Below are 13,022 nucleotides of genomic sequence, written 5' to 3'. Positions count from 1 at the left end.
TAACTGTGGAAATGAACGCCACAAAATCCAACTTTTTAACGCACAGGCTATATTTTGGCTGGCAGCAAACATTTACTACAGACTGTGATGCGTCCACTACCACATCTTCACGAGCATCACTTGCTTTCTCAATTCTGTTCATCGCTTCTGCATAGGAGATTCGATTGACCGAACTGATTTTTGTCACCTCAATGTCCTTCACGTTTACAGGGCACTCCAGGAAGTCTGGGTTAGTTTATTTTGTAAATATTTTCTTAACTATATTTTCTGAAAACGGCATTGTTCATTAAGGGCTTGTAAGTAAGAATTTCACGGTACGGTCTACTCTTCACCAGGGCGTAGCCTAACGTGATCAGAAATCTCAACTAGCAAACAATGAAGAATTGAGTGCATGCGCGTTCACGCGAATGGAGGATTCTGGCAGGGGGGGGATTTTCGGCACAAGACCGGTCCTTGCGGTTATGCCGGGATAGGACAGACCAAAACATGTCGCCCCCGCACAAAACTAGAATAGTCTCAGTACGCAAAATGACGTTAAAAGGACGTCTAAAATACGTATTTACCAGACGAAGATAGGTTCAATTTAGATTCTGAATGAAAGGTGAAAAGGTATTTTCCATATGTTTAAAAAACATTTTCCAGGATTTTGAAAAGGCATCTTTTCCAGATGTTGAGAAATACATATTTTCTGGATGTTGAAATCAGGTTAATTTTCGGTTCTGAATGAAAGTTGAAAATAAGTAATTTATATACGTCTATGTTTGGGCCAAATCAAGAATGGTCCAGACTGGACAAAAACTGAACCTAACATATGATTGGTTCAGATTTAGTCCGGATCAAAAATATATGTCCGTGGACGTTGAAATCAAGGCCTGTCCGGAACTGCACCAAAAAAAAGACGTCCTCCTGTGCTGAGGTATAGCTTACAATGTTGCCTAAAATTACATTTTTATGAATGCTCATCTATGTGGTAAACTTAGATGTCGGCTTGTGCTTACTGGGGTGTGGCCTACATTGTCATCCCGCAATGGAATTTTATGAATGCCCATCCATGTGGTAGGCCCACCATTTGTAAAACAGGAAGTTGCATTGGCTTTATTAGTTCTGTTTCCTGTGACTAATTAATTTGTCTATTTAAGCTCTGAAATCAGCTACCCAACTTCATCAGGAGTTCTCGAGCCTTTTTGCAAAGTGTTTACACAGCGGGAAATGTAGAAGTATTTTTCTTGTTTCGCTACGATCAGCTTGTCAAACATTGACCGATACAAACTTGAAACCACTGATCATGACAATGGAGTGAAACTCCTGGACAACAGATGTGATTGTCCATTCCATATTGTCCATTTTATGACCTGTCCTGTTTTTAGGATATGTTGTTTTGTTTTCATGACATCACATTTTTTATTTGATTGAGTGCCATTTAGGTTCCGGTATTTGATCTGGAGAAACCTGCATGATGTAAAAAGTGTCTGCCTCATATTTCTTTTTAAATTTCCAGTCTGTAGGCTATAGAAAAGGCCATACTCTTTCTACCATATCCTATATCTGCTACATGATTTACGTTAGATGAATGAAAAACATTGGTGGAGCGCTTAAGAGATGCGTCCCTCCACCCTGGAGAGGCGCGCAGGGAATGGACAAGCAAAATATTTTTGCAGTGGGTACTGCTTATCAAATGCGGCATAAGCACTCACCTAAAAAGCCCATATGCCACTGGTTGTGAGAAATTGTAATTGTTTGTGGGCAGAATGTGAGGTTTTGTGTGTTGTTGTTGGAGGTGCATCTTGGTCAGTTTAGGTCGTTAATCTGCCGCCATATTTGGCCGCCTAATGCCCCATGTACACTATGAGCGGACCCGACAAGCTCTTTATCAAAAAAACGACAGGTCCGACAGACTTTCTTTTTCTTCATTCACCCAGTGGCAGCGGATCAGACGCCGGGAACCAACCACAGCAGGAATTTTCTTCAGGTAATGGTATTCAACCTGAACATCCGTCGTCACCCCTGAGATGACTCCTTTGACGGGTGCTCTACAGCGAAGTTCAAAACCCAACACTTCTGTTGTTCGGATTCTTTTCAGGCTCACTGCAATCTTCCTCTGTTCTTCAGAAAAACAATTAATCAATTTGTACTCCACTTTTCCCAGTGCATACCTCAACATTTTCAACACCTCAAACGGGTTTCCCACATATGCATTCCAACAAGAAGCGATTCATTATCATTCATACACATATCCTCCACTCCAATTTTTGCCAATTTCCTTTTTGTTCCAGTTTTCACTACTACCGTTGTCCATTCAGAACATTTGTCTTCATCAACTTTGCTCGACGCGCTGCTTGATTCGAACTCAGGATCCACCTCAGCTATCTTTTTCTTTATCCGGAACCATAGTCCTCCTTCTTCTTCTACGATATAATGGCGGTCCGCAAACCAACGTTAAAGGTACATGCCGCCACCTACTGGGCTGGAGTGTGTGGTCAATCACGGTTTGCAACATTTCTAAATCCTCCTACCTAACTCAGTACTTCTGAGAAAGAAATAAAAACTCTACTAACTTCTAATAGACCCTCCCCCATCCCACAAATCCCTTCCAAACCCCCCCAACCCCGTCCGACCTCAATGACCCTACACTTTAATCTTTCCCTCTCTTCAACATACTTACAACAATATAACAACACATGCTCCACCGTTTCGGCGACCATACACTTCAGACACAAACCATTCACATGCTTGCTAACCAGTTGTAATGATGAGTACAATGTACAACGTCCTAAGCGCAATCGAGCAAACACCACCTCTTCCTTCCTGATCTGACCTTTGAATCTTGGTCCACCGACATTTCTTTGGAGGGCATATAAATGCCGGCCCTTGGGCTCAGAGTCCCATCTCTTCTGCATCTATCAAAATGGCTCTGATCTTAAATTTGGTCTCACCTCTACCCAGTGGAAAATTAACATAAATTATATCTCGTTTCAAAGCTCTTTTGGCTAACTGGTCTACATTTTCATTCCCTTCCACACCTGAATGTGCTGGCTGGGACCCAGCAGAATCTCACTACTACACCCATTCTCTCAATTCTCCATAATAACATGAATACCTCCAATAGTAGATCACTCCTATTAGATTTACCAGATGATAAACTATTCAATACAGACAGAGAATCTGAGCATACTATAATTCTAACAGGTTGTACGTCCTCCACCCACTGGAGGGCAACTATTATCACCAACAGTTCAACTGAGGGTACTGACAGTTCATCTGTTAGTCTTCTACATATCTGCACATCAAATTCAGGAAGGTAAATGCCTGCTCCTGTGCTCCACTATCTGGGTCCTTGGATCCATCTGTGAAAAGCGGTTAAAAAAAAGCATAAAAACTTCTACTAATGTAAATGTCAACCATTTTCCCTTTATCACTGACTTCTGACCAATCTTTCCTTTTCTCTACCAAGGTTAGATCAACAACAGGATCTGGAAGTAACCATGGAGGAACCCCTATCAACACAGAAAGGGCCAACCTCCAACTCCCTTAAACCACTGTCATCAGCAAGCTTTCCAACAGTCTACTAGTATATTCCCAACAGTCATCTAGAACAGTAGCAGTGGGATGCTCAACCTCACAACCTTTCAACCCAATAAGCTAATGACATTTTTTTTTACGCTGTATATCCAAAGGCATCTCACCTGCCTCCACGAGTAAGGCACATACAGATGTTGATTTAAATGCACCAATGCATATCCTTAAAGCTACATACCAGATTCTGTCCAGCTTCTGAAACCAAGTCTTTGCTGCTGTTCCATAAACTATACATCTGAAAAAGGGAATGGACTTGAGTCGGTGTCCCTCAAAACATTCAATGTTTTTGTACGTTGCCATTTGTATAGCTCCAAGGTGCCCTCTATGGGCCATACACTGACACCTGTATATGTGTGCGCGCATCGACAAAGAAATAATTGCATTTTAGACATCGTATCACTTTTATTGGTTTTAATAACATAATACTCATATACAACATAAATGGTGTGTAGACAAGAGGCCATAACCCACACGCACGTATAAACAAATTATTTCTACCTTAAAAAACAGTCAATAATCTGCCTTGAACCAAATTATACACAAATCAAAGCCACCAAACTGTGATACATGATTTATTGATGACGTATTAAATATGTTATAGAAGGCAAGTACCCAGAACGATTTATACAGCCAGCCCCAACACCAGAGAGCCTGTACTTATCTACGCATATGTGATTTATACCTGTTCCTGCAAAGCATACAGTTGAAGTCGGAAGTTTACATACACTTAGGTTGGAGTCATTAAAACTCGTTTTACAACCACTCCACAAATTTCTTGTTAACAAACTATAGTTTTGGCAAGTCGGTTAAAACATCTACTTTGTGCATGACACAAGTCATTTTTCCAACAATTGTTTACAGACAGATTAATTCACTGTATCACAATCCCAGTTGGTCAGAAGTTTACATACACTAAGTTGACTGTGCCTTTAAACAGCTTGGAAAATTCCAGAAAATGATGTCATGGCTTTAGAAGCTTCTGGTAGGCTAACTGACATGATTTGAGTCAATTGGAGGTGTACCTGTGGATGTATTTCAAGGCCTACCTTCAAACTCAGTGCCTCTTTGCTTGACATCATGGGAAAATCAAAAGAAATAAGCCAAGACCTCAGAAAAAAAATGTAGACCTCCACATGTCTGGTTCATCCTTGGGAGCAATTTCCAAACGCCTGAAGCTAACATGTTCATCTGTACAAACAATAGGACGCAAGTATAAACACCATGGAGCAGCCGTCATACCGCTCGGGAAGGAGACACGTTCTGTCTCCTAGAGATGAATATACGTTGGTGCAAAAAGTGCAAATCAATCCCAGAACAACAGCAAAGGACCTTGTGAAGATGCTGGAGGAAACAGGTACAAAAGTATCTATATACACAGTAAAACGAGTCCTATATCGCCATAACCTGAAAGGCCACTCAGCAAGGAAGAAGCCACTGCTCCAAAACCGCCATAAAAAAGCCAGAATACGGTTTGCAACTGCACATGGGGACAAAGATCGTACTTTTTGGGGAAATGTCCTCTGGTCTGATGAAACAAAAATAGAACTGTTTGGCCATAATGACCATCGTTATGTTTGGAGGGAAAAGGGGGAGGCCTGCAAGCCGAAGATCACCATCCCAACTGTGAAGCACGGGGGAGGCAGCATCATGCTGTGAGGTTGCTTTTCTGCAGGAGGGGCTGGTGCACTTCACAAATAGATGGCATCATGAGGAGGGACAATTATGTGGATATATTGAAGCAAAATCTCAAGACATCAGTCAGGAAGTTAAAGCTTGGTCGCAAATGGGTCTTCCAAATGGACAATGACCCCAAGCATACTTCCAAAGTTGTGGCAAACTGGCTTAAGAACAACAAAGTCAAGGTATTGGCGTGGCCATCACAAAGGCCTGACCTCAACCCTATAGAAAATTTGTGGGCAGAACTGAAAAAGCGTGTGCGAGCAAGGATGCTTAGAAACCTGACTCAGTTACACCAGCTCTGTTAAGGGGAATGGGACAAAATTCACCCAACTTATTGTGGGAAGCTTGTGGAAGGCTACCCGAAACGTTTAACCCAAGTTAAACAATTTAAAGGAAATGCTACCAAATACTAATTGAGTGTATGTAAACTTCTGACCCACTGGGAATGTGATGAAAGAAATAAAAGCTGCAAGAAATCATTCTCTCTACTATTATTTGGACATTTCACATTCTTAAAATAAAGTGGTGATCCTAACTGACCTAAAACAGGCAAGTTTTACTAGGATTAAATGTCAGGAATTGTGATAAACTGAGTTTAAATGTATTTGGCTAAGGTGTATGTAAACTTTCAACTTCAACTGTATATACACCTTCAAAAAATGTCCTGATATGATACAGTGAAGAAAAAAAGTGCTTGAATCAAAAGGTGCTTTAAAATCAAAGTAGCAACACTAGTTAATAAACATGACATGAAACACAAACACCCATCTCCTACTACGGAGGCTCATGGATCGTTCTGCCTGGATTGTGAGTGACTGAGATATACTTTATGGTGCAGACAGTGAGCGTGAGGAGTGACACATTTTGTGATGACCTAGCCTAAATGTTTAATCCACAGTAAATGGTTCCCCAGAGGTGTGACCTAAATTCCCCGAAATGGGAAGCACTAATGACAGATTTCTGTCTCTACAGAGCGAGCCTGTGCTTGAGAGCTTGTATCCGAGATGTGTTCCGTCCTCATTAACATGACATTGGGAATTTTTAAATATAATGCTATGTAACCGAATGTGTAGAATTAGAAACCATATTCAACATTCCCAGCTCTCTTAAACACATGGATCTGGTTGGGGTCTGATGCGTCTGAATGTTGTCATGTCAATGCAGAATAATACAGAAACCTTAATTTCCCAACTGTCATCAGTGAGTGTGATCTGGCGTGACATAATACAGAAACCTTAATTTCCCAACTGTCATCAGTGAGTGTGTTGTGGCGTGATCTAATACAGAAACCTTAATTTCCCAACTGTCATCAGTGAGTGTGTTCTGGCGTGACCTAATACAGAAAATACCCATCATTGCTCACCACAGGGCAGGCAGAGGAACTGAAGCGTCACTTCACCCATCTTCAACAATTATTTACAAGACGTATATAAGAATATGCATGTACACTTGCATGCCTAGGCACACGCACACGCACACGCACACACACACACACACACACACACACACACACACACACACACACACACACACACACACACACACACACACACACACACACACACACACACACACACACACACACACACACACACACACACACACACACACACACACACACACACACACACACACACACACACACGCAGAACAGAAGTGTTGGCTGCAGTCGGTTTGTGAGGGTGGTTTTAGATGAATGACGTGACTATGTCTCTCTCCGGATGTCAGCTGAAAATAAAACAGGTGCTATTTGTTTTTTGAGTGGAGATCAGAAAATATTTCCTAACACCTCTCGTCATGTTCCTTCTTCCCCCTCTTTTAATAATAAAAAAACAAACAAGGGTAAGATGTATTAACCTTTACTAACCTGGTCTAATCCCTGGCCAGGGTACTACTTAAAAACTAAAAGGGTTTTCTCATTCTAGAACATGAGCAGAAGAACATATTGTGGACAATAGGGGTGAGACCAAGGTCGTTCCAGAACAACCCTGTATTCTAGAACATGAGCAGAAGAACATATTGTGGACCATAGGGGTGAGACCAAGGTCGTTCCAGAACAACCCTGTATTCTAGAACACCAGAAACACAGTGATGTAATCAATCCAGCATGGGCCGGACGGACCCAGTCTCCAGAGCTCACCAGTCCAGAAGGCTTCTACGTCAGCTTCATCTTGAATTAAAAACCCAACCAAGTCCAGCTTAAGGTGGGGTCCACAACCATACAGTTCAACTAAGAACAGTCACATGACCTGACGATCCATTAGGGTTCCAACCAGGAAGACCCATTTAAAGGGGAGCCATGGTAACCTGCTTCAAAACAACATGCTTTAATAGGCCATCTGCACCGAATAACTGAAGAAAAGAGCAGCTGGCAAAGCTAACTGTCAGATAGCATTTGTTATGAATGCAGCAGACGGATGCCGTCCTTGTCTCGTTCTCTGTCTCGTTCTCTGTCTTGTTTTCTGTCTCGTTCTCTGTCTTGTTTTCTGTCTCGTTCTCTGTCTTGTTTTCTGTCTCGTTCTCAGTCTCTTTCCATCTCTTCTTCTCTGCCTCGCTCTTGCATTGATACTAACAGATGCCTCCTTCTTCTCAGAGATGGTTGTCTTGTCCAGAGTCTTCTTGTGGATTTTGGAATAGTGTTTTCTGCAGCGTAGAAACGCACCATATAGAAACAAATTGAAAAGCAGCATAGCTCTCTGCACATCAAGCGCATTCAGTAACATCAGGGTGAATGGAGCTCTTGCACTTACCACTTCAGTGTTATCCATCCAGCTCAGTCTAGTTCCCATAGATCTAGTTAGCTGAGGGACTGACCCAGCCCTGCTCTCTGCTCAGAGCCTACAGGTCTAGTAGATGAAGGTGAAGAGGCAGTCCTGTTGGGGATCTGGGGGCTGGTCCAGAGGGGTGGAGGGGTACAGGGGCTGGTCCAAGGCGGTGGAGGGGTACAGGGGCAGGTAGGGGAAGTACTTGGAGAGGGTGGGCATGGGAGGGGCGCTCACACTGTAGGCCTTTAGGGACGACAAGCCATTAAGCAGTGCTACATCCAGGAAGGATACATGAAGGATAGAAGACGAGGGGTCAGTGGAGGCTAGGGACCCCATACCCTCTATATCCTCAGTCCCAGAGGCGATTGTGAGGACTTGCTCCGGGTGTGGGGCACCCTGGGCAGCGATGTGGACCCTCAGCCTACGGAGACCGAACAGGGCCAGGTACTGGGTGGGGATGGCCAGGGACCCGGGTCCACAGTAGGACAGGCGCAGGTCTGGCACCACGCTCCCATTCAGTAGCTCTGTGAGGACCCAGGGCTCTCTGAGCCACATGGTCAAGCTGCCCTGCTCCCTCAGGCCCCCAGGGGTCAGCTCTGAGTGCGACATGGTGCGGCAGCTGCACAGCAGGTTTGCCAACGCCTCGTCACAGTCCTGAATGTGGGTGGAGCAGCTGCATTTCCGCAGGCTGTTGCCGTGGGCGGCACTGTTGAAGAGCAGGGTGCTGTTGCCGGGGCCCGTGGTCGAGGCGACGGTCGTGGGGAGGAGTAGAACCCACAGAGTCCACAGTAGCCACGGCAACAGGGCAGGAGGGCGGCGACAAGAGAAGGCCCTGTTTAGAGACATCTCCACGGAAACCAAATGGACTACATCTTCACCGAGTGGATATCCTGAAGCCTGTAAACAAATCTGTAGGATGGGAGGGAAAGTTATGCAGATTTTTAAAGAGCAAAGTGTACTTTGAGATAGATTTCAACCTAATATAGACACCAAGACAAATCAAAAACAAAGCAAAATTGAAACCAAGACAAATCCTACCAAGTGGGAAAAATGTATCAGATTGCCTTCTGCCTCTGTCACAGAAGAACACAATCATACTCACTCGCTCAGAATAGCACATGATAAATAGCTTCTCTGTAACTACAGTTATATAGCTGCTTCTTATTTAAAATGCCACGTTATTGGTTGGAGGTCCGTGAGAGACAGCCGACTGAATTCAGCTCTTCATTTCCAGGCGCCCGTAATTGTGCCTTTAAAAAAAAAAAATTGCTCTCCAACTTTATTGGGGAGAGGTCCTTCAGGCCTTGGGCTACTGCGGATGGCATAGGATTGTCTATAAACATGCCTGCACCGTGCTGCGGTAAAGGCAGAGGCCAGCCATAATAAAACAGTCAGGAAAAAATGAAAACACTGCCTCTTTCTTTCACCATCGAGGAGCAGAGGGAAAGTGGGATGAATAAGGTCTTCCAGAATAACTTTTTCCCTCTTTTTGTTTTTTAAAGGAGAGAGGACTTTCCGATGTGATTGGCATCACAGTTGGACAAATTGTACTTAGTTGTCTGAAACATGTCTGGAAAAATAGAAGGATGGCTCTGGTCACAAAGAATCCTATTTATTTATCTCTTATATAACCAGCTTATAGCGCTGTAGATGGCTTCAGTTGCCACTACAGTGCCAGGCTGGCAGACTATGTAAGAGGATATGTTTGGTTGAAAACCCAGACTAACAGAGGATTCGGCTTTGTCGATCCCCACTCCTCAGCCTCGCATCAAACATCTCTTATCCATCACAAAACATCAAGACATTCTCAATATACCACAGGCCTTAAACCTAAACTAGAAGCTCAGCAACCATGTCTCCATACAACACTGTGTCAACTTACTCCCACTCTGTGTATAGGTGTCTGACTGCTCCATGCAGCCTCTGTATCCTTCAGTCACCGGATCCCTGCTAAGTACACAGACCACAGCCCAGTCTGCATTACCGGAGCCCAAGCTCTATAGACTACTGTTCTGTTCCATTCCTATACAGACCACAGCCATGACTCACAGGTCTGCAATACTATAGAGCTCAGTGTAGCTCTATAGACTACTGTTATGTTCCCTTCCTTCCTTTACTGTCCCAGTCCAACTCATCCCCCTCTCTTTATGTCACACCAAACTTTGCCTCTCCCTCTGTCTCTCTCCCTTTTGCCTCCCTTGCTCCCTTCTTCCCTTCCCCTCCCTTCATTTGCTGCAAGCTCCAGCTGCTGTGCCGGATGCTGAAGGGAGACGGGGAGGGAGTGAGAGAGGAAGGTGGCTGCTGTTCCAGTCAGCTACGAGGAGCGGCACAGAGCATTCCTCTGACATCATGTTCCGCATGCGGCCGCAAGCCCCCAACCAAATCCTCCCTCTCTTTCTCTGCCTCTCCAAATCATCCCCTTTTCTCTGCCTCTCCAAATCCTCTCTCTTTCTCTGCCTCTCCAAATCCTCCCTCCTTTTCTCTGCCTCTCCAAATCCTCCCTCTCTTTCTCTGCCTCTCCAAATCCTCCCTCTTTTTCTCTGCCTCTCCAAATCCTCCCTCTTTTTCTCTGCCTCTCCAAATCCTCCCTCTTTTTCTCTGCCTCTCCAAATCCTCCCTCTTTCTCTGCCTCTCCAAATCCTCCCTCTTTCTTTGCCTCTCCAAATCCTCCCTCTTTCTCTGCCTCTCCAAATCCTCCCTCTTTCTCTGCCTCTCCATATCCTCCCTCTTTCTCTGCCTCTCCAAATCCTCCCTCCTTCTCTGCCTCTCCAAATCCTCCCTCTTTCTCTGCCTCTCCAAATCCTCCCTCTCCTTCTTCCTCAAAATCTAATTTTCTGTCTGAGACTGTCACGCACACACACACACACACACACACACACACACACACACACACACACACACACACACACACACACACACACACACACACACACACACACACACACACACACACACACACACACACACACACACACACACACACACACACACACACACACACACACACACACACAGGAGACAGACACACACACAGACATCAGGCACTTTGACACATTCCCATAGGATAAATGAGACAAGATGTGGCTTGATTATTAAAAGTATGGCTACTTACCGGGAAGAGCGCTGGCAGCAGTCAGGGAGGCATGTGCTTCTCAGACGTTATAATTTAGCTCCGCTCCAGACGCAGCAACTTAGCCTTCCACATCTGTTGGCAGACCCAGTGGAACTCCTCACCCGTCTAGCAGACGCAAGGGGGAGAAACAGTCAGCCCAGAGAGAGGCACAGAGGGGGGGGGGGGGGGGGGAGAGAGAGAGAGCTGGGAAGAGTGAGAGAAGGAGAAAGAAAGACAGACTTACTCTCTGAACATGGGATTGCACGGTCTTCAGTGATGATGACATGGGACACAAATAATCTGCCCATTTTCTCCTCATGTCACTCGCTTTCATTCCCTCTCTCTCTTCTTTCTTTCTTCCCTCCCTCTTCCTCCCTCCCTCCCTCTTTTTGAACTCCCTCCCTCTCTTCTTTTCTCCCTCCCTCTTGTCAGTGATTTTCCTCAAGCTGCCATCTGCTGGTAGAATGTAGTAAGCCTACTACTAAACAAACGTTCACCATTCAGACTAATACAGACTACTTACACTATTAAAATTGCATTATTCAAGATCATATCTATCAAATCATGTTATTTGAATACCATACAATTAATCTGAAATGTTTTTAACTAATGCCAAGCTGGAAAATAAAGAGACAATATTGCCACTTTTCATTATGTTTCTGTTCTTTGAAAAACTATGAAGACTTGGATTTTAAAGAGTATGTTGGTGTGGTGAGGGGTAATGGAGGTAAACAGTGGTCTCTCCAGGATGGGTGATGGAGTACACAGTGGTCTCTCCAGGATGGGTGATGGAGTACACAGTGGTCTCTACAGGATGGGTGATGGAGTACACAGTGGTCTCTCCAGGATGGGTGATGGAGTACACAGTGGTCTCTACAGGATGGGGGATGGAGCACACAGTGGTCTCTCCAGGATGGGTGATGGAGTACACAGTGGTCTCTACAGGATGGGTGATGGAGTACACAGTGGTCTCTCCAGGATGGGTGATGGAGTACACAGTGGTCTCTCCATGATGGGTGATGGAGTACACAGTGGTCTCTACAGGATGGGTGATGGAGTACACAGTGGTCTCTCCAGGATGGGTGATGGAGTACACAGTGGTCTCTCCATGATGGGTGATGGAGGTGCACAGTGGTCTCTACAGGATGGGTGATGGAGTACACAGTGGTCTCTACATGATGGGTGATGGAGTACACAGTGGTCTCTCCAGGATGGGTGATGGAGTACACAGTGGTCTCTCCAGGATGGGTAATGGAGTACACAGTGGTCTCTACAGGATGGGTGATGGAGGTACACAGTGGTCTCTACAGGATGGGTGATGGAGTACACAGTGGTCTCTACAGGATGGGTAATGGAGTACACAGTGGTCTCTACAGGATGGGTGATGGAGTACACAGTGGTCTCTACATGATGGGTGATGGAGTACACAGTGGTCTCTACATGATGGGTGATGGAGTACACAGTGGTCTCTACAGGATGGGTGATGGAGCACACAGTGGTCTCTACAGGATGGGGGATGGAGTACACAGTGGTCTCTCCAGGATGGGTGATGGAGGTACACAGTGGTCTCAACAGGATGGGTGATGGAGCACACAGTGGTCTCTACAGGATGGGTGATGGAGTACACAGTGGTCTCTCCAGGATGGGTGATGGAGGTACACAGTGGTCTCTCCAGGATGGGTGATGGAGGTACACAGTGGTCTCTCCAGGATGGGTGATGGAGTACACAGTGGTCTCTACAGGATGGGTGATGGAGTACACAGTGGTCTCTACAGGATGGGTGATGGAGTACACAGTGGTCTCTACAGGATGGGGGATGGAGTACACAGTGGTCTCTACAGGATGGGTGATGGAGTACACAGTGGTCTCTACAGGATGGGTGATGGAGC

The 13,022-nt window shown here is 45.1% G+C and overlaps 1 protein-coding gene across 2 annotated transcripts; it reads right to left on the bottom strand.

Moving 5' to 3' along the window:
- Window positions 1-3,953: 3,953 nt before the first annotated feature.
- On the bottom strand, window positions 3,954-11,485 carry LOC139546261 (exosomal polycystin-1-interacting protein-like). 2 transcript variants are annotated; one of them, XM_071354414.1, is made up of 3 exons: window positions 11,378-11,485; window positions 11,134-11,259; window positions 3,954-8,930 (listed from the first exon to the last, which is right to left on the bottom strand). In XM_071354414.1, exon 3 carries the CDS (start codon window positions 8,865-8,867, stop codon window positions 8,103-8,105), a length of 765 nt encoding a protein of 254 aa, XP_071210515.1. In that variant the 5' UTR covers window positions 8,868-8,930; window positions 11,134-11,259; window positions 11,378-11,485; the 3' UTR covers window positions 3,954-8,102. The 2 variants fall into 2 exon arrangements, with proteins under 2 accessions (XP_071210515.1, XP_071210516.1); XM_071354415.1 differs by lacking the exons at window positions 11,134-11,259; window positions 11,378-11,485 and adding an exon at window positions 9,904-11,074.
- Between the last annotated feature and the right edge of the window lie 1,537 nt (window positions 11,486-13,022).

Source organism: Salvelinus alpinus, chromosome 20 (genome assembly GCF_045679555.1).
Source record: "Salvelinus alpinus chromosome 20, SLU_Salpinus.1, whole genome shotgun sequence".
Taxonomy (NCBI): Eukaryota; Metazoa; Chordata; class Actinopteri; order Salmoniformes; family Salmonidae; genus Salvelinus; species Salvelinus alpinus.
Note: the sequence above shows the minus strand (reverse complement) of the source record. Positions and strands in the feature narration are given on the sequence as shown.